The sequence below is a fragment of the Nesoenas mayeri genome (genome assembly GCF_963082525.1).
Source record: "Nesoenas mayeri genome assembly, chromosome: 14".
NCBI classification, from domain to species: domain Eukaryota; kingdom Metazoa; phylum Chordata; class Aves; order Columbiformes; family Columbidae; genus Nesoenas; species Nesoenas mayeri.
Window position 1 is genome coordinate 5,186,893 of NC_137556.1, and position 27,248 is coordinate 5,214,140.

A 27,248-nucleotide genomic window follows, 5' to 3' on the forward strand; every position below is an offset into this window, starting at 1 on the left:
AATATGTTCCTGTACCTTGCACAGATAATCAGGTAATGGATTCTTGTCTTGTCCTGCACTGGAGGCACACAGCACTCTGCACCGCTCAGTCCTCTGCACGCAGCTCAAAAAAAAAATGGATGAAGATAACATATTTGTCTTCTGATGTAGAAAGACTGAAGAAAAACCTAATACAAACTTTCAGGTTTGACTCCCCGCCTCCAAGAATGTCTGCATTCACAGCAGAATCCCATTTTCCCACTCCCAATACAATGCAATCTGAGAGAATTTCAAGACTCTTCAACATGTTGCTTTTTTCCCTTCGTTCCTTACAAACTCCAGTGCACATGCAGACACCTCATCAGCTTGCTGGGTACCTCTTCCTAGTTTGAGAAAATCATGCAAAAGGAGAACAGAACCACCTTGAAATATCAACATCAGAAATGCAGTCATTAAATCCAGGCTGTTCTCCTGTGTCCCAGGCTTATTCCTGTTCAGAGCTTTCAGGTCCAACTCACTCTGAATTGGCGAGCCGTGGATATGTCTAAACATTCCTCCTCAGTCAAAGACAGGGTTTTCTTCCCCAGGGAAGAACTTAATTTGGGAGTTCACAGAACTGGAATAGCAATGTCAGTTCTCTTAGTTTTTGAGGCTGTATCCTCAGGAGAAATGCACTTGCTGGATTGTGTAGTTCAGGACTGTACTCAGTTGCTGGTTCTGCTTGTAAGCTGCAAACCACATTTTTGTCAAAACCAAAGCTTGTGTTTGTTGAGGCTCTGGAAGACCTGGGGATATCTTGTCTGTCTGGAAGTACCAGCCTCTGCCCTCTCCTTCTCCCCAGGCATATGGCAAGTGTCTGTGGTAAGAGGATTCCTGTTAATGCTTTGTGTGGGGAAAATCCAGCCATCTGCCGTCTCAGGACTCTCTTAGCTTCACTTAGCAGCCAGCGCCATGATTACAGATCAAACTCAGAGATTTCACTCAGCTGATACAGCAGAACAGAAAAGGATGGACGGTCGTCTTTCCTCTGAGCAGGGGAGGGAAGAGAGCAGGAGAACATTAATGTCAACTTGAGAGGAATGGCGAGGTTAGGAAGGAAAACCTTGTGAAGAAACTGAGTATTAACAAAAATACAATCTATTGTTACAGCGAAAATGCCAACGGAAGAACGAGCTTCCTTCTGTACAATGTTTCTTTTCTACTAGAAGTGAATATTGCCTAGTGGACACTAAGTACCTCATAATGGGTTGGCTGTCATTTTTACCATCACTATTAAAACTCTGCCCCACAGATCTGCAGCTTTTTTAGGAAGCAAACTGCTGAACTAACTTGAGTTAGGTGCACTATATAGAATGCTCAGTGAAGTCAACACATTCTATAGAAAAAGCAGCTTAAAGAAAAGGCAAAGAGCCTAGAGTTTGCATGCTGGTGCAGATGAAAGCTACAGAATGCTCACCTCCAGGATTTTACCTTGTGTTAGCATGTGGAGTGTGTACCTGTCTCTCCCCTCCTAAAAGCCAAAGGGAAGAGAGCTCTTGTCTTTGGAAACTACAATACTAACCATCATCCAGCAGTGGCTCATGACCTCATAAATCGCCTTGGAGGCCAGCTTGGGTTTGTAGAGCCGAAATCCTGCGTTGATTTCTTCCACCACTTCTCCATTGGTACGATTCTCATAGGGGATTTTCCCTTCACTGAAGACCTCCCACATCAGCACTCCTAAAGCAAACAAATGAGAAAAATCACAAAAAAGCAAATAGAATCCTTAGCAGGCCCATGGCCACCTTCCACCTGCCCTTCTCTGTAGTTCAGCATTGGTGTCTGTTACTTGGAAAAGCATTTTCACTCGGATTCTCAGTGCATTTCTGAGAAATCAGGCCCTAACACAGCTGTGCAGTTTGAGGATGCCAACTAGGATCTCTGCAGCTGGACTGTAGCAGTTTGGTCACTGCAAGTTTGACTTCTCTGCATCCTGCTTCGTGACAGTCTAGCATGACAGGAATGTCTTTCCCCATGAGTCAGTGAGGTCTAAGTGTGTTACATGTCACAAAGCAGAGAAGTGTCGCAGGTCTCCTCCCAAACTGTGAAGAGAGAATGCTTGTCCGTGTACTCCATCCAGATGTGTAATCTGGGAAAGAGAACCCACTTTTGGTCACTGATTCAGTTTATCTATTTTTGCTTCCAGTTAGTCAACAGAAGAGACGTGTCACTGATCCTGCCTGCGGTGTGTCCTACACCAGGATCTGCTTGCATTTTGGTGAGACTTGGGAGCCAGAAAGCAACATGAACTGCTCCATTCCTGTTAGTCAGCTTAGCCTCGGTGCTGGGAAATCACCACCTGCAAAACATCCCAGGTGGTGTGATTCACTGGGATGAATTCACTTGCAATGATAGTAGAATTTCAAAGGCCTGCAGCATATTTTTCCTCTTTTCCTAAACAGTCAAATGTTTTCTTATGATTACTGTTCAGAGCAGCACAGAAACTCATGCTTCTCTAATGTAGTGGAAGAGCGACAGGTAAAGACAAAAAGACTGTGGAATATGTGGTGGTTGGTCACCAGATCAGAGAGGCTGGGTAAATTGAGTGAATGCAAGGCATCTGTGTTATTGTTAGGTTTAATTCTCTTGGTCACTTAAGATGACTGACTTGGTAAACTGTGTCCACATTGTGTTAGAAAACAGACAGATGGGTAGACTGGTTTGCAATAAAATTGTGTAACTCCACAGTCAGCTTTGCTAAATAATACCTGCTTTCCAGCTTTGAATTCTTCACATAGGAAGATGCACAGAGATTGCAGCTCCTCACCAATGGTATTTGCTCTACTGAAGAATAAGCAAAGCAGTTGTACTCCCCCAGTGTGCAGATTCCTGCACTGGTAATTTCTCACACCCACTTTATTCTCCTGGGCACAGCAGGATTTCAGGCCTGGCAGAAGAGATGAACGGGCTGCAGAGTAGCAGAGCAGAAAGCTTCTCACAGTCATGAGACCATGACATGACAGAGAAATCCTCTTATGCAAACCCCACTGGATGGGGAGATAACAAGTCTGACAGATGTACAACTCTTTTTTCTGCACATTTCACAAAGAAGGACTGACCAACACAAACAAAGCTCACCAGTATTTCATTCAGCCCTGCAACTGGAGTGAGCCAATTTCACCAGGCTTGGTTTGACTGTAAATCAAACTGAGAAGTCTTTTTGCAAACATCTGGCTCTCAGTGTACAGTCCAGTTTCCTATTTGTGAAGTAGAACAACATTCTGACCAAAGTAGCAACTCTCCCCATGTCACTGCCACTTTGCTGTGAGGTGTCTGAGATAGCTCCACTGGCAAATGTCCCTTGGCATTATGTGGTGAGACAGCCTCCTCCACATGCCAGGGCACATGGAAAGAGGAATGGTGCTCTCTGAAGCATATCTGAGTTGGGTTCTTTAAGGCTGTTGCGTGGGTCTGAGCACCCCCACCACAAGAATGCACAGCTTGAAGCAGCGTGAGCTCCACAGCAGGGCATGGGAGAGGGAGGGGGAAGCACAGAATCCACAATTGCAGACTAGCAAAGGTTATAATCCTGCATTATTTACTGCTGCGCCCAGAGCTGAGTGGCACCCCATTGACTGTGTGCTGTGCACAGCACACTGCGCCGATTCATTCTGCAGTACCGTGATTTGCATGTTAGCTGGAGATGCGCCAGATGTGTCATTGTGCCAGATCAACAGGCCAGGGGACAGTCTTTGTTATCTCCAGTGCCAAAGACTTGGGGGAAAAAGATATACAACGGCTTTCTTATCTGTGAGGGTCCAGAAGGGAGATGAAAGAACAGATGCAAATCATAAAATAATTCATTGGGGAGCAGGAAATGAGGGGAGAAAATGTGAGCAGTGAAATAATATTTTCAGATTGCCAGAAAGCAAATGGAGTCAGCAGAGCAAACTTGGAAAGGCAGAGGGTTTGAGTGGAGCATCAGTGCCCTGCAGGGATATGGAGTGCCCAAATGTCTTTCCTTTCCTTACATAGTCTTGTCAGTGACTCTCCACTCTTCCCTTTGACACTCCTGCTATATCACCACAAAACAGAGTTCATTATTTGGTGTTGTATAACCTTGCATAGGTACAACACACTAAGTTGGCAGTATTTGCAGTGTTCCAAAGCATCTAGATAGTTTGCTATTATTTCCTTTCTTTCACTTAAATGACTTAGGCTTGCTTTTCTAAACCATTATTCAGGCAAAACACCCTTGGAGCCCAAAGGATGTAGTGTTTAGGAGACTGTACTTGAGGATGAAGCCCCCAGTCTTTTTTCCAAGCTGGTGTTTGTTGATTTTTTTTCCATTCTAACAATTGATTCTTACCAAATGACCAAACATCAGATTTGGTGCTGTAGTGGCTGTAGGAGAAAACCTCTGGAGCAGACCACTTGACTGGAAACTTGGTACCCGTGGAACTGGTATACTGGTCATCAAGAACAATCCTGGAAAAGGAAAAAGAGGGAGTGTGCTGAGTAACCCCTCTGTCCCGTGACAGCCTCACAGGTAATGGGCACAGCCTTGGCATCATTACCTTGACATCCCAAAATCAGACACTTTGACCACGTGGGATTCCCCCACCAGGCAGTTTCTGGCAGCCTGCAAGAAAAGAAGGTGCAAAGACAGAAGGTCAGAGCTGAAAAACTATCACAGCCACTTGGTTTTATCCTGGCAGAGCAGATAGTGCTTAAAAAAAGGAGAATCAAAGTGACATCAAAGAGGGCAGAAACTTGAGGTTTTCAAGCTTTCTATACATTTTATGGCCAGCATGTTCCTGTTGCCAAGAAAGCTCTTCAACCATCAGCCTTACTTGTAGGGCTTGTTGCCCAGAAAGGGCAGAGAAAGACTCACAGCTATCCACAGTTCTTGCTCCCCTAACAAAACAGCAGCAGTGACTGATACAGATTGATTGAACACCATGTAATTAAAAGTATTTTATCAGAAAGAGATGTTTATGCATATATTAAAATAGGTCTTTTTGGTACTTTCATTTAGACATGAAGAGTGGTCAGTCCCTGGGAACTGTGGGAGTTGGGGCTCTCAGGGAGCAAAAGAGTTGACTCAGAAAAAGAGACAAACTTTGTGTCCTCATTTCTTCTCTCCCAAACACAATTAAGGGAAATAGATTAATCAGCTCTCCAGAGGACATGTTTTGGCGTTTTGTTTGTTTTCTGAAGTATTGATGCTGCTTCTGCAATAAGGGGTAATACTTGATCCCCTGTCAACAGATGGGCAGGAGTGCGAAAGCTGAAATTAAGGAAGGGAGGAAGCACAGGGATAAGCCCGACAGCAGCAGCAGCAGAGGAAAAGTCTGTCGGCGACCAACATACCAGGTCTCTGTGGATGACACAGTTTTGTTCCAGATAAGCCATTCCTTCACACACATCTTGGCACATCCCCAGCAGAGTTTCCTTTGAAAAACTGCCCCGCTGGCTCCTCAGATAGTCGGACAAGCAGCCGTTCTCCATGAACTCAAACACCAGGCAAATGGGAGTGTTCTCAAAGCACACGCCATAAAGCTGGACCAGCTTGGGGTGAGACAGCTTCCTGTGGGATGATGAGGGAAGGTTGGAAAGAGGCTGAAATAAGCTCAGTGTGCCTTCTGTTCTTACAGCAAGTGTATTATATATATATGTGGCTGCCTATGTCATCCTGCTGTGCCCCTCACTCTGCAAAGGCCAACTATGAAAGCAGAAAGAAGAAAATGTGTAGACCAGGTCTAACATCATGTAGCACTATTGTTCCATTTTAATGGTAACAGTCACCAAAAGACTTTTCTGCATGGAAAATCATCCAATCAAACAAAAATAAAATCAATTTCTGTCTATTTTGAAGGGAACAAAGTGTAAAAAATACAGGCAAAGTAAATAAAACCAAAGAGAAATATTTTCAGTTGTGCAAAGAAAATAAATTGCAGGTAAGATTTTTCAATAAAATTTCCCTCAGATGTCAAGAGACTTCTCCATCTAATTATTTTTGAGAAAAACCACCTTGCTTTTCAAAACATGCCATCCATTAACCCTGCCTTTCAGAACAGCAGAGATCTTGAAGGCTATTCTGGATATTGATAGGCTTATAAGTAGAGCAATTCACACCTTGAATTGCCTTCCTTTGTAACCACTAGAGCTCACCAGTCTCTCTAGATACTATTTAGATACATAGTAGATAATCCAAGTTTAAATTACCCATTCATATTCCTGAACATTATCACAACCTATTGGTTCAATCTTAGGAATCCTACGGGCTCTGGTTTTCTTGGTGAATCTACTACTTACATCAAGACTTTAGCTTCCTCGATGAAATCCTCTTCAGACATCGCTCCTTCACGAATGGTCTTTATGGCTACCTTTGTCTTCTCCAGCAAGTAGCCAAGGTAGACCACCCCAAACTGACCACTGCCAATTTCCTGTACACGGGTGAGCTCAGAGGGGTTAATGACCAATTTTCCTGTTGATTGTAAGGGAGAAAGAGTAAGGTTCTAGCAGTAAAATGACAAACAAAAAGCTTTTGTGGGTTAAACATTGAGACAGGACTCGGAGTGAGACTCTGACTGTCCCTCAAGTTGTCTATCTGACCTTTGGTAGCTCATTTGTCTGATCCATGCTGCAGGGCATGTTCAGGAGCAGGAATAACAATATCCCCCTTTGTTTCCCTATTTGTCCTGTCTATCCAGTTCTTCAGGGAGCATCGTTTCTATCATGCATATGTGCACTACCAAGCACAACATGGTTTTTAATTTCTTTGATGTCTCCAAGAGTTACAATAAAGGTGATACTAGCAAAATTCTATAGATAAAATATGCATATGAAGGCATCTTTAAGGAATAACTCAGCTTTCATCAAGTTATGCTATACTTCTACTCCCATCAACTTTGTTTAGCATTCATTTTGGCATCTAGTGTTGACTACATTGAGACCCTGGCTATCTCATCACCTCCCTCAAGGCACTGCATGATCAGTTCATTCAGTTACCAATGGTAATGAAAAGATGATAATCTAGTGAATAGTGCAGTGTAAAGATCTGAAGAAAGCTATTTATTGTGGTGATAGTCTCATGAATATTCATCAGCATCCATGGAGATATTCAGGATCACTCAGATAACCAGTGAGGAGTGCAATTCCCAGATAGAGAGTACCATACCGTAGCTCAGCCCTGCAGTGATTGGGGCCTTTTTTCTCCAAGAAGAGACTGCATACCGCAAACGAGTGACAAGGCCTGAATAAGAGAAGATGGGTTCCAGTTATTGTCACAGTCATGGGAAGTGTGGCTGTCACTACCCCAGAAGGCCATCTGGATACTGGAAGCAGATTTATTGTACTGAGCTCTCAGTTCCACTTGAGGGCAGTTGAACCTCTATTCAGACTGCGATTTCCTGTCTGCTAAAAGAGAGCCAATTCTGAGCAGTTTCAGCCCATTTTCCATTTTTGCTCTGTCAGAAAATGTGAGCTGTGAGTCTCTATTAACTCTGATGAAATTCCAAGTTATACCTTTTATTATACTTCTTATTTGTAGGGTAGTTTAGAAGCCCAGGGTTTCCCTTGGTACTCCTGGATGGTAGGGATGGGAGTCTTAGTCTTCGGTGATTCCCATGTCTGACTATGGGTTCTAGCCATGTTCCTAACTTTGTGTCAAATCAAGTCCCAGAGATACATCACCTCCTGGGCAAGAAGGCCCTGAAGTGTAACTCTAACAGGTAGCTTGGTCTGGCAGTGGTCACACACCCCCACGGGCTTTCTACAGGATGTCATTACAGCATCTGTGTTGGTCATATCAGCCTTAGAAGGACAACCACAATGAAGATGTAACGCTGGAAACTGGCCTGAGATGGTGATTTTTGTGCCATCCAAGTGCCAGGATAAGTGGAAGAAAAGGTGATGCTATTTAACGTTTCACAGTAAGGACAGAGGGCTTGAGAGCCCTCCTTCATTCAAAACCTTCACCTGGATGCATGGTAAAACCACAGCTTCCCTGGTCAGCATCGGCCTCCACTCACCTGCTGCGTTGTGCTGGTGATAGTTGATGAGTTCAGGGATGCAATCAAACACATGCTTTTCTGCCAAGTAATATCGCTTGGGAAAGTCAGTTGTCTCATTGATGTGATAATGCTTTATAACAGGATTGTTGTCCATGCTGAAAAAGAGGAGGTTTTCTTTGGAGTTGCAGCAAAAAGACAGGAATTCGGGGTGTAAATGGAAGAGGAGCAAGTGAGCCAAGGGGATGAACCTTCACTACTCAGAACTAAGGGGAGGGGAGCAAGGAGTGAGCTGCAGTTGGTAACAAAAGCTGTGTACTTGTATGTTCTCCCTCTCACTCATAGATGGTCTCATCTCTAGAAAGGCTGAGGTTTCCTGATAAGAGTGGGTTGAGTGCTAAGCTTCTCTGCCTCTTCTTTCTGAACCAAAACTTTCTGCCCCATCACTGAAACCCTTTCACTAGTCTTGTATTACCCAGCTCTGATGAGTCCATGTTGATCTTACCGAGACTTCACTTGGGATACAATTTTCTCAAAATTACAACCCCAGTGATGTCTAAGAGACTATTTATAGGCATTTATGTATATGCAGGGAGAAGTGGACCCTTTAATACACTTTGCGAATGTTAACTAACTCTTCTGCCTTTTTTGGAAGTGTTTTCCTCTATTATTTTCATGAGCCTTCTGCTCTCTCTTTATAATGCCAAAATAACTAGAGAGATTACACTCTCACAGAAGCCATTTCATTGATGCAATTGATGTGAAAAGCTGCTGAGCTCAGCTGTACCTTAGTGCTTTGGTGAAAACAGAGACTGTGTACATGCCAGGCTGCCTCGAATCTCTCACCATGAAGGCACCTTCCCTACCCTGTAACCGAAACAAAGGAGAGAAAACGTGTTAGAGACATAATGGAAAAAAAGGAGCGGGCTGGGGGCAGAGCTCTGCTCGTTTCAGCCCTGTCTACTGCTCGGTCACGAGAATGTGCTAAACATGTAGGAAAAAAAAGAGCCACGAGCAGCTGCCAGAGCTCGGTGTGTTCCATGCACAGCTCTGATGGCTGCCCAGGGCCTGCAGGTACACCCAGCTGGGCTCTCGGGTGCTGTGTATTTTCAGCTGGGTTTCCTGAGGAAATGAGACTTATGCACTCGTGCTGAGTGTGCGTGGGTGTGGGTACAAAAGCATGTGCCTCTCTGTGCCTCCAAGCCTCTCCTCTAGAAACTCTGAAGCCATTGATTGCTTTCAACCCTATCTGACAGAACATTGGCGATATTAATTTCACACAAGTTCAATGAAATATGCAGCCGAGTGGAAAGGCAAACCCCTTTGAGTGCCCTTCATGGAAAGAGCAGCTATAGAACCAGAATACAATGTATTCAACATCAAAGAATCCATATGGGAGCTAATTTACCAATCTACCACAAATGGGAAAAGTTTGGACAAGAACCTGCCCTTTCATAGGTACCTAAGTCATATAGTATCTAAACACAAATGTGTAGGAAAGCAGGCTTCCTCCACTCTGGCACTCACAGGACAATTTTCCGTTTTAATTTTTCACTGTAATTGTTTTCTACTCATCTGAATGCTAAAATGTATCATAGGCCATGATCCTGCAGGGCCAGGCACTAATGGATCAGGTGGCAGAGAAGAAGATTTACCATCACAGTTTGGATGAAATATACTGTGCTTACCTATCTGTCAATAATAAAAAATGCATTTTTCTTCTGTTTGCAGAAAAAGATGCTTTTCATATGGCATCACAAGTGCCTGATTATTTAAAAATTCTTTTAGTTCTATGATCTCCTATGGGACGGGTCCATGCATGGTGCAGTGATCTTATTTTTCATTTTGGTCCTACCAGCGCAACTTTTCTGTGGTAACTACCCCTGTGTGGCTGCAGAGCCTTCTGGTTCAAAACCTCACAACCCCCATAGCTCCTCCATAATATGTGTCAACTAAAGGAATTTTTAACACCACATAAAAATGCTTTTATTTCCATAAAGTACTATCATTCCAAGAAAAAACATGGTATTTGGATCTCCTGTTAGCATGAGAGTTGATTTAAAAACTAAGGTTGTGTTTGTGTGGAAAAACTCAACGAGAAGTTTGTTCTTTTTGTTTTCACTACAGTCTTCACTGGAAAACCCTGGCTCAACTGAAAAATTACAGATGTGTGGTCACATGCACACACACAAAACTAAAAAATACCCAAACTCATACTTTTAGCTTTCGCCCAAAATATTTCAGCATGAGATTGGTTAGATTTTCAGAGAACTACTGGCATCTGCAGGCCTCCCGCAGAGACAGAGAAGATGAGCTAAAATCATGGTTTTCAGTTGACACAGTGTTCACAAACAGTGTTTTCCATCAGCCCCAGTCAGTGGGTGTGTTTGACCAAAGAAGGATGGCTCAGCTCTCTGCCCACGCTCGGCTGCCATGGAAGAGAGAGGGGTTGCTAGTGGTCCTTTATCTTCTATTGCACACTAAGAAGAGCCAAGGACAGCAACACAGCAGGGACCCGGGCTTCAGCAGTCTCTCACACAAAGCAGCCTTCCCAGGCTTCTCCTGATTTCTCATTAATTAATTATTATTGCCCATCCACTCCGCACGTAACACTGGTTTACCTCATCCTTGAGGAGTGTTTCTGCTTTGCTTCTGCTGATGTTCTTATTGTACCATCTGAAAACATCAAAAGACTCCGAGTCAGCGTTTTGAGGCTGTTCAAGTTTCTGCTCAAAAGCCTCTGAACTGAGCACCCCCAGCGCTAGCAACGACACATTCTGTGGGGCAGGGACATTGGAGGCTTGTAGCTTCTATAACAAATCCAGGGCACACAGAGGTACAAGAAAAAACGTAGGCACAACTTACTCATACATTTGCAGATTGTCAGGTGATTTTTCCACCAGGTAGCTACTTGGCACGTAGCCTTCATGCCTGTTAAAGTGCAACACAGCATGAGCATGCTAGACAGACAGGATTTTCTTTGCATCTGTGAGAGTCAGCCCTGAAGGATTTGCTTGCTCTTTGCATTGATAGAAGTGCTGGTTGTTATGTACTTAGTGGGGTTACTTGGCAAAGGAAACAACTTGTAGAGTTTCACAATTTTCCCCCTGCATGTACGACAGCAAATACCATCCTGAGCTAAGGATTGTTGTTTTGATTTGTTTTGTTTTTACTTAATTTTTGGATTCTTCAGCTGCCTGGATACAAGCAAAATAAAATGGAAGAAAGTTACTGTAAATAATCTTCCATCACTCTTGTTCTGTATATCAGAAGATGCTTCACAGAAGTTACACTAGGGGCCACCATATATGTCAATGGAAGAACAAAGTGGATTTAGGAATGATTTGTAAATTGGCTGTTGAAAAGTGACTTACCCATTTTTATCCTGAATCAGCCACCAATGTTCCTCAGAGCTGTCAATCACATAATACTCCTCATTATATTGTAACGTCAGCTCCTGCGGATTCTGGGCTTCATAGTCATATATGGCCACAACTAAGGCTTCCTTTGGGTCTAGTAACATTTTCTGCACAAATTAGGGAAAAGGGTCATCATAGTCATATACATAAAAAACAATGGCCTGCTCTCTAAAGTGATGTTTCCCTGGCAGCACTGGTGTCTTCTGTGTTCAAAAGCCTCAAAGCCAGGAAAACACCCCAGGGTGTCTAGTGGGGTGTATTGACATGAGAATTTTTAGCACTTTCAAACAATGAAATTCATATAAAAATTTCAGCTGCACAGAAAATAGTTATCTACTTCTTAGGGCAGGATTACCTGTCTGATCTATTCTTCACAAATGTTTCCTAAATCCCTCTTGAAAGCCTCCAGTGATAAAATCCCCCTGGCCTCCCTAGAGGGACTGTCCCCATGCCCTGCTGCCTTCTAGTAGGACACTCAGCCCTGACAAACACCCCGCTTCTCCTTTCTCATTGAGTAAGTCAATGACATTTTGTCCCATCCACAAGTGGGTTTGGAAAATCACTTTTCTCACATCCTTCCTACTTCCCCAGTTTCCCTTTTTATAGATTAAAACAAAACAAAACAAAACGTAACAAACCACTGCACATTTGAAACTCCACTCATCATTGGAAAGGTATTTGTGAAACCAAGCTGGGTTTGCAGGACAACCTTAATCTAGTGGGATGCTGCTGATTTATAGCTTATGAAAACATAGGAAAAGGTAAAGGAAATGCCCAGAGAATGTTAGCACAGGTGATATTCTAGGTCACTGCACTCTGATGAACCTTAATGAGGATATTTTCAGTGCTGCTAGTTAAATACACAGGGCACTAAGGACAGCTTAGCGTGCCTCACTGCACTCACCCAGTTATCTTCAGGAGTGGGGGGAAGAGGCTTCTTTGAGGCTGAAATGAAATCAAGAAAGCTAATTTGAAGTAGATCTGAACAAAACCAGGGATGAAAACAACAAGGTAATGAACTGATAAAGGTGACAGAAAACCACTGAATAGCAAGTCTTGGTCTTTCAGAGTAAGATGTGCCAACAGCCTGCACCTACACAGTGGCTCTCAGCCACACACCATGGGTTTGAAACCGGTGTACAGAATACTTAAGGAATCACCCAGATACAAGCAAAAAGCATCTCGGGTGAAAAATGATTGGCTGCTTACATGCTTTTTTCAAGAGACAAAGTAAAGATTGTGCTTGGCCATTAAAACCACAGAGGAAATACAGTTAGGAGAAAACAGGACACACAGGATTAAATGCACGTATCTTAAGAAAATTGCTATGGCTTATTGACTGAGCACAGCTGGTCAAGTTTTTAGTTCTCCATCTCATTCCAAAGACAGCACCAAGCATCACACAGGGGAAAATGTTAACTCAAAGCAAAGAATGCCATATACAGTAAAATCTATGCCAGAATATGGAATGTCCCAAGAAGCCAGCAATATGTCTCTTGCTGGAAATGTAACATGATATCCTTTGATGTTCTGTATGAGACAGATGCGATCCTTTACTTTTCCTAGGAATAAATATTTTCAATTTCAGGATGGGCTTAACAAATCTCATACCATTTTTGGTGGGGTCATACTCCACACAGCCAGCTGCCATCTTCTCTGTCTGGGCACAGCATCGCCACTTGCCATCTATCCAAAAATCTGGATGACACTTTGAAAGCAAACTGTTGTTGTTTTTGGTTTCTGCAAGACATTAAGGGAATAAAAAGCAGGGGGAAAATGAATTTATTTGCAGTCGCATCAGTTCTGAAAAACATCTAGTACTGATTGGGAATAATGCACACTTTAAAGAAGCTGCTTATTATTTTCAAACCAAATTTGGTGAATATTATCAGCCTCCTCTGTTAATGTTTTCCTTTCTCTCAAAAGGAGTGAATGCCACCACTGATGTGGAGCAATAGCCTTCCTTATGGTGATGGAACCCATACCTCTCTACTGCAGGAGAACAGAATCCCACCAAAGTGACTCTTTAAACTGATAAACACCAAAACCACAGAAGGAAGGTCTCAAAAAGAGAAATAAAACCTGACAGGTCATATACTGATGATTCCCATGAAAGACTACAGCTCTACAGTATGTATATATGTGGGACCCAGATGCTGCTTTGTCTTGGTGTTCAGCAAGAGCTGTACATACTGGCATTCACCAGCACTAAACATTTTTTGCACATGTAAAGACCAGTCTTGAATATTTGTGTGTGTGATTAAAGGTTCTTTTTGAAGTTAAGCCTCTCGATCTCTAATAATAATTTTCCTAAAAAGGAACAAAAAAATTCTGCTGGCCTGTTTCAAGAGACTATTAAAATTATCCAAGTAAGTGGACAGTCTCCAGACGTTGAACAACAAGAGATGATAAAGTAGAAGCTTTGAGCAGGTGCTCTCCAGAAGGGAAACAACTGGTTGCAAGAGTGAGCGCATTAACTTAATATTATATCAGGCACATTTTTTTCAGAGAGAACAATACAGCAACTTGTGTTACACAGCAGGAAAAAGCTATGACAGGGGCCTGGTGCAATTTTCATGTAACTGAGTAACACCTTCCTTATGTATTATGCTTCATTTCTGCCTGCAGTGGTTAGTTATTGTGCCTCTGCTTCAGAATCGTTGCTGTGAACAGCACCATTCAGGAGGTGAACAGGAAATAAAAGCTACCCACAAAATTGTTTTTAATATTCATGATTCTCCAAGAAGGTTTTGATCTAAACAACAAAAAAAATCTATTAATAAGAGCTGCAAAATCTCCCACTCAGAAAAGATTAATTTCTAAAAAAGAAATAGCCATATACAAATCCTCATCTCTTCCTGAATAAGAAACCTCAAATTACAGTAACATATTAACAGTTTATCCTAGAAAGAGGCAAATAAGGCATTCTATGTCCAAAATTTCCACTGCTGTTGAAAACGCATACACTCAATTTATAAACAATTTGATTTTATAACCTCATTTCCCATTACTAGTTTGCATGCTTAGATAGAAGACACGACTCCTCTTGCACATTTTCTCTGGATTATAGCTTGTAGAGAAAACTGGTCAGGGATAAGTAACTTCAACATTTGGGTGGGCACAGGGGCTTTATTACCTTCCTTCAGTGTAAAGACCCATCTCTGCCGGCTCTCACGATTGGGTGCAAACACATAGAGGATGTAGTTATCGTGGATGATCTGAAGAGGGGAGTAAAGAAGGGAGAAAACCATTAGAGACAATCCTCGATACGCCGGGCACGATGGAGTCACTGAAAGAACAAGGCAGCAGCCCCCATACCAACAATGTACACACAAAATGATGATGTGGGCAAGCGGAGTTAGCAGAGCCTGTTCAGAGCGTCTCTCAACCTCATTGACTTTTGATTATTTAAAACAGAGTAGAAACCTCGATCAAGAAATAATTCTAGACAAGCAATGTTCTAGCTCAATTTTATGCTGTTAAAAAACGGCAGTGAAATCAACGCAGATGTAGCAATTTCAATGTACAGAGAGTTCGACCTGACTTACTCAGTGACTGCAGTGATTTTGCTAATGTATCTCTGGGGAAATGGCATCTGTTTCTTAGCAGTTTCTTGTAAGATACCTTCACTTAAGATCTACAAGCCAAACTTAGCTTTTCTTTGTCAATATAAAACCTGAGCAACTCCCTGGACATTATTTGGATTACTATTGTTCAAAGTTTTTAATCGCTTTCTCTAGGATTATAGAGGGGAAATACGAAGCTGGAACAGATGAACACGGAGCGCTCAAGATCCTATTTTCATCATCTTGGCCTTAATGATGAACAAGTGAAGAGAAATACCGAATATTTGTGAAGTTTCAGACCACGGAGTAAAATAATCACAAGAATGAAAATGACTCAGAAACTGAACCAGATGACTACATTTGGGCCTAAAATTTTATGTAATGCTTAATCTAGGTTTCTCTTCCAATATTTAACTCAACAATTGAATTCCAAATGGGACCTGGTCTCTCTGATGCATGGATGCTGTGAAAAACTTTGACCACTTTATTTAAACAGAGGTTTCTACAAAAATAAAGCAGCTGTTTTTTAAAGATTTTTCCAGAGGTGTAGGTGAAGCAATATTAATTATTGTTTAAAGAACAGGAAACATTTGCTATCTCTTGGCATGAAGCCCTCACAGGCACACACAGACAGGTGTGTGACTCAGTTGCTTTGCATGCTATGGAGAGATAAATTATAACCTCTTTTGCAAAAAACAGAAATAAGGGTGGAATAGCTCCCACTCATTTAAATCCACCCCTGTTGATATTATTGTTATGTCTATATACTGTTTTGACAATCTAAGGCACATTTTGAAATATGCAGTAGAGCGGATCTCCAAAAGACGCAGCCATGAGCATGCACAACCGCACAAAAGCACTCATCTCATGCTGCTCTGCGAGAGGCTCATTGCCAGAGGGAATTTGTGTTGCAATAACTGAGCAGATATTCTATAGTATTTATGTTATAAATGTATCCCATATTTATGTTATAAATGTATCCTGTATGTATTAATAATTAACGCTAGACATGGTTTTCCTCATACTAGAGCTAGCACTGTCCGCCTCTTGGTCTTTGAACCATCTCATCACTAAAAGCCATCTCTGTAAGAACAGTCTGGAACAGCCTCCCTGGCACACCACAGCCACCAGTTTCTGATGCAAAGGCTACTGGATGTGTTTAGTTTCAGCACCAAATAGGTAAATTGTCCAAAACCCTGGATGGATTACCTGTGTGAAAGATGGGCTTTCTCTGAACATAAGTTAATGGGATAGATTAATATTATGTTAAACATGGGATAGGATTAGACGATCCTTTTCAGTTTAAAATCAATGAGTATAAGAGTTTATGAATCTTGTATTATAATAACAGTCTCTGATTCTCCAGTTCAATTCAAACCTCGATCTGCGTTTTCTTCCTTTGTTGTTATTCACCCTGGTGTTGGGTTCACTGACGACTGCACTGTGAGGGACAATTTTATCGAATACAAAATGAAGTGATATCTCTATCAGTGTGTTCAGAGGACAGACTCACCTGGAAAGGATATTTATACTGACAGGGAATAATGATGTCACTTTTCACAATTTCCACACATTTAATCCTGGAAAGTTCCACAGAACCCTTCAAAGTCCTTTTTTTCTAAAAGACAGATAAAAGCACTTGGTTAGTGCTAATTATTGTGGATTAAGAGAATAATTAGACAAGACTGTCATGTCCATAGGAGACTTAGATTTAACGGAGCAGAAGCAAAGTAACAGATTATGTTAGACATTTAAAAGTATAAAGAATGATTCCTATATACGGCACCTCTGTATGGATTGCACATACACAGACATACATGCACATACACAGGTTTCAGCTCAGCACATGGATTCTTAGAGAACCAGTCAAAACTTTTGGCTGAAATTCAGGTTTTATTTTTGATTCCAACAAAATGAAACACCTTTTTAATGAAAAAGAACTATTTTCATGAAGCATTTGGTTTACTAACAGTCCTCTTCCATGCTGAAATCTATAAACAAATGTTTATTTAATTTAAAAAAAATATTTGCATATTGAGAATTTCAAAACTAAGCATTTTATCTAAAATGTAACATTTTTACTGCATCTGTTTTCCAAGAAACAAAAACACTTCTCTGTTTTTGTTCTGTCTGGGTTTTTAGCTAAGCGAAAACAACAGGAAATTTTGAAGTAAATAACATTCTCAAAAAATTGCCAACAAAACTGGTTTCTCGGCAGCCTGTGCTGTGTTATCATTCATCCTATACCAGATAGCTGGGTAACAGTATGGGCAACTAGGAGAGGGTAAGAACAGACACCCAGGTATCCCAACTACCTCGGCATACCCCATTTCCTATGAACCTCCCCGGCTTTGCAGGACCAGGCAAAGCAGGAACTGAGCGAACCCCAGGAGCTGCTACTTGCAGCTTCTGAAGGATTCGCAACAAACCCATTTGCCCTTTGGAGGCAAACGGGTTTCCTGTTTTGATACGTTTTCAGTACGGATTAAACAGTAGTTGTCTCCCAGCTCAGCTTTGCAACACCATGACGGAAATTGGTGAGATTTAAAAAAACCCAAAACACAGCAAAAGCTGCTGTTTTTCAAACATGGGCGACTGTCAACAGGAGAGAGCATGAATTTCAACAACTGCATTGTACCTGTCCCAGGTTGCCATTCGGAGACACAGCAAGACTCCGACAACCTCCTCACCCTCCCTCAGACCCCCAACCCAATGCTTTGTGTCCTTTGCCCCCCAGCTCTGTCCTGTCCCTTACTCCCCATGTCACCATGACCTGGTGGCTCTGCCGTACTGGCAGCAGCCATCCCCACTGCTATGCTGACCCTCTATCTGCTCTGTTGGTACCTTCCATCAGTAAATTTAGCCTAAAACAGGGAAGCAGGTGATGCTACTGGAGATAGGGTGAGGTTTTTCACTGTGTGCTGTCTAACAGCCTCAAAACAGAGAGGTCCCAAGGCTCATCAAACCTTATTCTTGCACAACTGGCTATATTGCCGTTGTATACAGACTTGAGAAAAGACAGGGAAGTTATTACAGTGTGGTCTCATATTGCTCTTGCTGGACTAAGCTGGTGAATTTGGGTTTTATATTTGTATTTGCTTGCAGTTTAACCAGTGCCTCTGGATTTATTGCCAGGACAGCATCTGCCTACATAGCTCTAGGAGGTGGAGTGGGATTTTTTATATCAATAAACCCAAGGCCATAAAGCATCCCTACATGTAAATACCAATTAACTATCAAGAGTATTGCCAAGCCTTGCAAGACTTCACTGCATGCCATTTTTTACCATGTATTTTCCTTCATTCCTGTCTATTCACTTACTTCTTTCAGACGTGGCTTCTTCTGTCTCCACAACCTCCTCTATCATTTGTTCTGCCCCTAAGACTTCTACCCCTTCCATGAGACACAAGCCATTTATTTCCTATAAAAACCTTCAATTTTACTAGCATTGAACCCTCCTTCATCTTATTCCTTTGAAGGGCTTAACCACATGCACTCCTCCTCTGAGGCTTTAGGAAGCGATGCTGTGCCCATCACATACTCTGCTCTTTCACTGCAGGCTGGTTTTTGGTGATATTTTTCCAGACTCTGCTGAGAGTCAGGGTGCAGCTTTCTCAAGGAGCTTTGTGCAGCCGTCCTGCAGCTCTCATCACCTACTGTGCTCCTTTTAGTCATGTAATCCCAGCAACAGAAGCGTTTTATAATCTCATGTTTTAGTGCAATGTCAGGGTGTCTCTCACAGCCAGTGCATTACCTGGCAGATCATCATCAGATGGGACTTTGCTGATAAAGAGCAATCACAGTCCCATAGCAGCACAAACAACTGGAATTGCTGCTCACAAACCAGGCATTACCCAGAAACTGGGCTGGAAGCTAAACATATCTCTGCTTTTGTGATGCCTGACTGCACTTTAATCCAACAAAAGCAAACGGGCCATTTGGAAGGGATTGGAGAGGAAAAGCCTCTTAAAAGTGGTCTCCAAAAAGCTCAGAAGCTTGTTCCTAAAAGGGCTAGACAAAATATGCTGACAGATCTCTATTTGTTGTTTTCAGTCTGCCTGGACTATAATTATGTAGATGTTTTAGCTGGTAAGTCAGAAAAAAAGTTAGTGGTCTTACTGTATAATGTGTGGGGAAAGATAACCAAGGCATGCTGCTGTCCCACAAGAAGTCCACTGTGCTGCAGGTCAGTCTGTCCTGTTTTATTTCTTTTGGTCCTTTATTTGCAACATGGCAATTCCAGGAAGGAGGGCTAACAGGTCAGAACAGAGCCAGGTGCATCACAAGCCAAATGCATTAGAGTCTTCATCTTTGCTGTTTCACCTCCTCTTGCCACACAGCTCCAGCAGCTTTTTCACTGATTAATCCTTTATTTTGTGTCTACTGCATAAACTAGATGACCACAATGGTCCCTATTTACCTTAGATACTAGAACAAATGACAATGGGACAATTGACATAGCCCTGCCCTGCAACACAAGAAGGCATCTCACTATGCTTGCTTGGGGAATGAGCTACCCGCCATTTGTCACATGCTAAGACTACACAGCCACCAACACCACCATTTTCTCACACCACGGCAGCTTGGCCACACAACCAAATGAATCACTTTTCAGCACCTCAGGCTTTGGGGCAGGGGAAGGAGCGGGGATGTGGAGCCCATGGTGGAGGTTCAGCAAGCCACCAGTGGCTGCTGGAGGTGACCCAGATCTGTGCCGTGAGCACACTTCCTGACCATGGCTCTGCACACCCAGACTTCATTAATGTCTAAGATCTTGTAAGATATGGAGCTGTGCAGTCTGAGGAATTTGCTGCTTTCTGGCTAACACTTTGCTGTTGCTATTTGTGAAGCCCATTCATCAAATGTGCTGCACCAAGCATCTGGGCTGAAGGTCTCTTGGTGGACGCTTAAAGGTTTTTTGCTGAACCATGCTGTGATTACCAAAGGGCCCTGGCAAAAAAAGGAGCCCTCAATGCTAGAAGCAGAGGGAAGAGAGGGAGGCCAAATGCTGGGGAGAAGCGAGGCAGGGGTGGGCACAGCCTTATCTTCAGGACCACGGGAGGAGAGAGCAGGCAGCCTTTTCCGGCAGGCAGAAAGGCACCATGCCATGTTTCGTAAAGCCAGCTTGGCTCAAAAGTTATGTAAGAACTTGTATCTTGTTTCTTTTGTGCTGGTGAGAGGAAAACCAAGCAATTAAGGTTCATGTGGCCCCAAACTCCTCAGCAGCAGTCGCTACCAAGGGCTATCCGTGCTGCAGCCGGGCTTTGCTCACCCTGTGTCACTGCCACATGTTTGCGTTCACCTCTTTATCTCCCTGCATGCAGAGTTCATAAAATTGTGTTGAATGACAAAATCAACTGCAATCAGTGCCTGAGATACCTCCATTCATCTAAGCAGTAGAGATGGAGAAGAACACCCAGGTGCGCATACCTACTATTGGCAAAAGTGGTTTGACAAGAAAATCAATGTCACCATTAAGAAATAGAAGAAGAAGAGAAAAAGATTCTTGGCTTTCAAATGAACTTTCTAATATGATGGAAGTAAGTATTTTATGTTGCAGAAAAGTGTATGGAACAACTGCTGAATACTATATTAGTTTATTCAAAACTATTATTGACGCTAGGAAAGACTTGGAGGAGTGGATTGCAGTAAAGATTCAATGAAAGAAGGGAGGCTAGATTAAATTGACTGTGTGACATCACTTTTTCATTAAAAAGTATAAGCTTTAAGGACAAAAAAAATGACCAGAAAAGATGAGAAAATATAAAGCAACGGGAAGGCATTTCAACAGTATCAGTTACAATGCTGATTGTGATGTAAAGCAAAAGCAGGTACTGGAAGCAAAAATGGCTACAGTAGAAAAGTCTAATAACAGGTAACTATTAAGAAATCCCATACTTATTGTAGTATATTCATATTAAGACTATTCCTTCCTTAATGATATAAAAGAAAACTTGGGTTGCAGACTTGTCCCAATCAATAACATTCTCCAACAAAAGGAAGATTTGAACTTTGTAATTTAAAGAAAATGGAAGTATCTGATGATTTCTGGGAAGACACTGCTCAGAAGCAATTTTCAATAATTCTTGAAACATTAAAGGTCAATAAACACCTAGGAAAAGATCTAGCGGGAGCAGAACCAAGTGTGCACAGAAAGTGCAACAAGAAAATTATTGTAATCAACTTCTGGAAGATAAAATGAGTTATTCCAGAAAAACAGAGCTATTTTTATTATCAGACTCTACCACACATTTGTAGAGTTAAAAAGGCCACAGACACCAGACACAGAACAACCCGCATTTTGCTTAAAGCAATCTTGTCTAGACAGTATCACCACCTTGAATCATGCCGCAGAAATCGTGAGCGGGAACTGCAATAGATGGGAACTTTGTAAATATCCAGAAAAGCACCTGATATGACACATCAGAACGGGTTGTCCAAAGATGTGAGATCTCTGTCTTTGGCTTTCAAACAGTGGCCAGTCAAAGCCACAGTGGCGTGTTCTAGCGTTGGTGATAGTCCTGCTGTGAGCACTGACCTAACGCTGGCGACTGTCCGGCCCTGAGCACCAAGTCTGACTAAATGCATTTACAAAGTGCCTTCCAGCCAGTGTATCTATGATTCTGTGATTTCGCAGTAGATATAAAGCTTATTGTGGCAAACAATATGAATTTAATCGTCCTTCAACTCCAATAATATCAATTGGATTATTAAAAAACCCCATGTTGAATTTACAGACGTACTAAGGGACTCATTTCACACTAGGCACAGGTTTGTACCTTGTATTCATTGGTCGTATTGATTTTATTACATAAAAATCCAATGAAAGAGGTGTGATGTACATAGATGTCAAGCCTGACTTCTTTGTGGGCGATGTGTCTTACTAATAAATTAGAGATACGCATCAGAAGACAGATAGTATTGCAGATTCTGGCAAGCAAACAGGACTTGTTAATAAATATATGACAAGTTACAAAGAATGACATATCTATTCAGATATGTATTTATTTGGAAGGCAGTCTTTAAAACCATAGTTAATTCACTTTAGATGAAGATTTTAGCTTCATGACTGTTAAGGTATTCAAAATACACAAAGTAAATGTTATATTAAACATGAAATAGTATGAATGGTCACTCTAATGAACAGGAACACCAAAACGGAGATCTTCACAAGCGAAGTCTTGGTCTGTTTATATTAGAGTCTTGGGGAAAAAAAACCCAAGTCTTTGCAGGGCAAGATGCACAAGTTGGATTCTATGTAGAATAATCAAAGTAAAATGGCTTGATGGACCAAAGAACAAAGTGCTGCTTTTGTTACGGTGGGTAGCTGGACTGCTGCAAGTAACCCAACAGGTAGGTAATCACAGAATCACAGAATGTTGGGGAATTTTGAATTGGGAATTTTGAAAGATAATCCAGTCCAATATTCCCGCTGGAGCAGGAACACCTAGATGAGGTTACAGAGCAGCTGAAGAATTTTTAGGGTGCTGATAAAAGGCTATTCACCCAAGTTTAATCCTTTATTCTCCTGGAACAAGAGACTGAAAACAAATTTCAAGACACGCTAAAGTGCTATCTTTATATCTCGATATCAAAGATCTGAATGAAGGAGCTCAGGACAAGGCTGATTCATGCTATGTGACCTCTTGAGCATCTGAGCAGTGTAGGAAGGATAGTGCTGATGTAAATGAAAAGTGAACTTGGTCCTTTTCTGTGTGCTCCTTTCATTACTGCCTTTAAAAACTGCACCAGTAATAGCCCATGAGCGCCTGAAGACATAAAATCTAAAAAATTTATGTGCCTGAACTTCCCAGGTGTCAGGTGCAACTTTCCCAGCCCTGCGATACTTCTCAGAATGCCTGTATAAGGCAAAATGGCTATTTATGAAGAGTGAAAATTGTGGCATAGGGACAAGGAGCACTTCTCCATAGCTGATCCAGACAGACCCAAGCACTCTCTGCAGGTCTCAGCACCCCGAGATGAGTAGCCCTGATGTGGAGATCATGTAGTGCTAACAGTACCACATTAGCATGGTACTAGCCCAGTGGCCAATCCACTAAGTGTGGCATCGGCCTCAGACATCTGTGCCACTTTTATACTACAGACGGCTTGAAATACAGGGAGAGATGCTCATTTCTGGCTGTCCCCATTTAGGCGGGAATGTGACAAGTGGAAGACTATGAAAGAACACCTCTACTTAGTGTCTGAAATACTAAACTATCTCTGTTTAGTCTCCTGTCTGCTAACGTGAAGGATTTACCAAAAACCATAAGCTGTTAGATGATACACATACACATAACTCAACAGTTTAAGAGTTTTTTGCTAAGTAAGGACCTTTGAAAGTCTGTCCTAGGCACCTCTCCAAAGAGATTCACTCATCTGCTTCTTCTGCAGTACTCCAAGTGTACTGGCACCCTGAGAGTATCACATAGTGTCTTCACTGTCGGTTATTCTGGTGAGGATCAAACTCATTGAAATAGTTAAAATGATTACTCCCATGTGGTCCTTTATTCACATGCACAATAGCTATAAAATCAGAGCCTGCAAATGAAGAACTTTTGCCTGTGGAATTGATTTGCATGTTATAATAAAGGCACTTCTGATGTATTATAGTAGAGACAGGGGCTGAACTCATGCCTATTATCAGGGCTTTGCGTGATGTTAAGACAGCCCTGCATTGTGCACTGTGTAATGAATTCCAGAAAACACAGCTTCTTATTGTTGTCAGTTATTGGTGGCTCATTCTCCTAATGAGATATGTAAATACCCTTCATTAACATTAATGGCGATTGTGTGCTTGGCCCCTGAGAACAGTGCTTTCTGTCAGGCTATGGCTGCTATGATGAAAATGCTGTTACAGTTATTGCAAAAATTTGCCATTATGATGTTGGTTGTGTGGACAGCTTTTGATATCATTTACAGAATTACCCTTGTACTGCTTTGACCTGCTTATTTCCTACCTTCGGTTTGCTACAATAAATGATTAAATATCTTTTTATACCCACAGTGTCAAAATGCAGAGGAAGTGACTGGGTGCCAAACCCTGTTAAAAACAGGCAAAACATATAAGCCTGGGCTCAATGTATACGCGTATGCTTTACTTTAAGCCACCCAACTGAAATCAGTGGGACTTCTCAAACTGCTAAGCAGTTTGCTGGTTGTTTTGCCTGCCCTTACGCACAGGCTGTTATTACTGAATGACTGGGGACCAGAGAGGTGGGTACTGGACAGTGTTAAGTGGACAGTAAGCCACTGGCACGGTTGGTAAGGCTTTCTTAAAGAAACTAATTGAAAACTTTTAGAGCAAACATCCACAGAGATTTCCCTTGAAAAATATGTACTTTAAAAGCCTGGACAGCTGCTGGCCCCATCTCTACGGTTCAGTACACACGCCTAGGTACACTCCCCATCACTGCAGCCAGCTGACAGAGAACAGCTCTGTCCTTTTACCACTTTGCCCTAAACCTCCAGAGCAGGGAGACCACATGCAAACTGCCTACAGGTAGTGGTGACAGCCTGTGCCGATCCCTGCCAGCCCCACAAATTATCTGAGAGAGTCCTTGGGGAGCAGAGCCAGACCTGTGGCAGGGCCTGTGCCAGAAAATGAGCACTACATATCGCTTATTTCAATGCCTGCACACACTCCCTGGTCCTGGTTCTCTCTTAGGGATGGGCATAGCCCATGTGTTGGGCAGGTACCCTAATTTTCCCTTCACTGGCTGTGAATTCAATTGCTGGGGGTTCATTCTGTTCTCAGCACAAAACAAGACGGTGCTTGCGTGGGCTACCCTGGGCTTTCCTCTGCAGCTTGTCATTTCTTGATCAGGTCAGGATGGTTTAATTTGCGGGAAGATTACTGAAGAGGCTGAGGATCCGTTCTGGGAGCCTTTCACAGGACAAACTCTTTTCTCCTCATTTTGCATGACGTTCTATTCACGTAACGACCTGATTCGTGTCAGAAAAAAATTAGCATTTCGTGGAAAATCTGCCCTTTAATTACAGACATATCCCCTGTCCACCCAATGTGTAGAAGAGCCTTAAGTTATGTGTGTGTTTACGTATACATGTCTACACATATGTAGTATGTACACATTTAAAATACATAGCATATAACATAAAGTAGATAATATACCAAACCCTCATCTCACCTAATTGACCTTTAGGAAGGCTAGGGGAGAAAATTTCCAAAGGCATTCACATAGCCCATGAGATCTATGCCCCACTGAAAGTCACCACGTCAGATTTTCCAAACTATTTCAGTGTCTAAAGCTGATGACAAATATCTACTGTGCTTCTGCAATCGTATATAGGCAAAGTGCATGTTGAATTTGCCTCAAGTCCACCAAGACTCAGAAAGCGCCAAAGAAAACTAGTTATGAAGATTTCTCTGAATACCTACAGAAGAATCACTTGGATGTTTTTGAAAATTTTACCCAGAATAATTAAGTGTAAGGTGTATAATAGAACTTAAACTTTGAAAATAATGGCATTTGAAAGAAAGTTTGGATAGGAAAGAGTCTCAAACCAAATATAGACACACTACACAGCAATAAATATTTTTCTATGTAAATATGGAGGTAAGAAAAACACAGACTACAAAATAAAAGCAAGAAAAACTTTCTTTTTTTACACATTTGAGAGAAATAACTTTCAACTAAAAATAATTGTTAACCCTTAAAGCTGATATCCAACCTCAACTGCATTATGATACAATACAAGGGCACATGATATTTTTCTTGTTGGATTCAGTTTTAGCTTAATTTTCTGCAACTAAGCAAGATCAGATGGTCTGAACTTGTGAACACTGGATAGCAAGGCCACACCATCCGCAGTTCTGCTCTGAGTACAGCAACAGCATTTAAACACAATGGATTAACAGCGTGTTCAGTGACTGTTGGAAAACAAGCAATATTATTTACAACCGTAATGAGGCTCAGCAAACATCCAGCTAAATAGAAGAGGGAAATAATTCTCACTTCACTGGAACACTTAGCACAATGGGGTTGCACAGATTGCCTTATAATTTTCTTCATGTTTAGCAAACCGGGGAAAGGCAAGCTTGGGGAAGCAATGCCTAGTCTGAGTATGGATCTCATCATCACATCCCTTCCGAAGTTAACTCTGTAGACAAAGTCTGTTACACATGGCAGCTGAATTTTTTTTAAATGCAATGCAAAAGCATTGGTCTGCTGCCCTGAAGAAAAGAATGAGAGTGAAGATCTGTGGATGGTTTTTCCCACAGACGTGATCAGGGTACATTTCTGATCTTTGCAATACACCACTCCAGGTCACCCCTGCCAGGCACAGGCTCACACAGCTGTTACACACCGGTTACAACAGCCTGTACTACAACAAAACTAGATCTTTTCTATAAAAGAGCAAGGTAGTCTTATTTCTCCATGCACACCAATTGCCGACTGCCCAGAAGCTCTACATGACACATCCAACCACTTAGCAATTTTCAGTGAACGGTGCTGTAGTAAGGACTAGAAACGCTAAATTAATACAACATAACAAAGATCATCCTTCCCTCCAATAACATCCTTCCTTTCCTTTAATGAAGTTCATCCTTCCCTCTGTTACTCTATTATGAGAGAGAAAATGGCTGACGTACCCCATGGCGATGTTCGTAGTAAGCCAGCTTGGATTTGGTTAAGACAAAGTAACGCACTTTAAAGTTGGAGGGTGAAGTTCTTCTCTTCTGCTGGGATTTTTTGATCAGCAGTTCCTCCAGGAGCACACAGTTATTCATGGCTGAGCCAAAACTGGTCCTTTCCAAAGACATGGGATACCTTGTCTACACGCTGGGTGCCCGTCCAAGAAACAGACACAAGAAGGAAGACAGTTAATTTGAAAAAAATAAAAAAAGGTGTTCAAAAGGCAGTGTAGGTGCTTCAAGCTTTATCTTCCCATCTACAGCAAAGCTTCCTTTCTGTCAAAGCATAACCACATCCTCTCTGAAGTCATAAAATGAACAGCACATGTTGCAATACACGCTAAGGTAAATGTTGTGGAAAAAATAACACTTGAGGGACATTCAGTAGATGTGAGTCAGTGGTTAAGGATTAATTAAAAAGGGGTGTGGCATGATTAAGCATCTGTCTCCCACTCACCCATTCAGTAAATAGAGTTATAAATGCATGCACTGAATGTGGATGTATAGGATGTCTTAGAAGTAGGTCATGCATCCATATTTATTTTTTCAAAGGAATTTTTAACAGTTGAGTATATGTCTCAGAGATTTCATACTGCTTATTTTGAGGAACTTTCCCGTGTAACATGAAAGTTCT

General features: G+C 42.0%; 1 protein-coding gene across 1 annotated transcript; it reads right to left on the reverse strand.

Moving 5' to 3' along the window:
- Positions 1-572: 572 nt before the first annotated feature.
- ITK (IL2 inducible T cell kinase) lies at positions 573-26,955 on the reverse strand. Its single transcript, XM_080353542.1, has 17 exons — positions 26,573-26,955; positions 16,472-16,576; positions 14,529-14,610; positions 13,004-13,132; positions 12,297-12,337; positions 11,348-11,499; positions 10,839-10,904; positions 10,595-10,649; positions 8,761-8,840; positions 7,995-8,131; positions 7,142-7,216; positions 6,277-6,448; positions 5,332-5,548; positions 4,536-4,600; positions 4,328-4,446; positions 1,541-1,698; positions 573-1,006 (listed from the first exon to the last, which is right to left on the reverse strand). Exons 1-17 carry the CDS (start codon positions 26,741-26,743, stop codon positions 935-937), a joined length of 1,896 nt encoding a protein of 631 aa, XP_080209668.1. The 5' UTR covers positions 26,744-26,955; the 3' UTR covers positions 573-934.
- Between the last annotated feature and the right edge of the window lie 293 nt (positions 26,956-27,248).

Coding starts and splice junctions, on each gene's coding strand:
- ITK (XM_080353542.1), bottom strand. CDS start 26,743: ATGTCTTTGGAAAGGACCAGTTTTGGCTCAGCCATGAATAACTGTGTG. Junction 10,650..10,838: donor GACAATCTGCAAATGTATGA/GTAAGTTGTGCC, acceptor TGATGTTTTCAG/ATGGTACAATAAGAACATCA. Junction 6,449..7,141: donor CACTGCAGGGCTGAGCTACG/GTATGGTACTCT, acceptor TACAATCAACAG/GAAAATTGGTCATTAACCCC.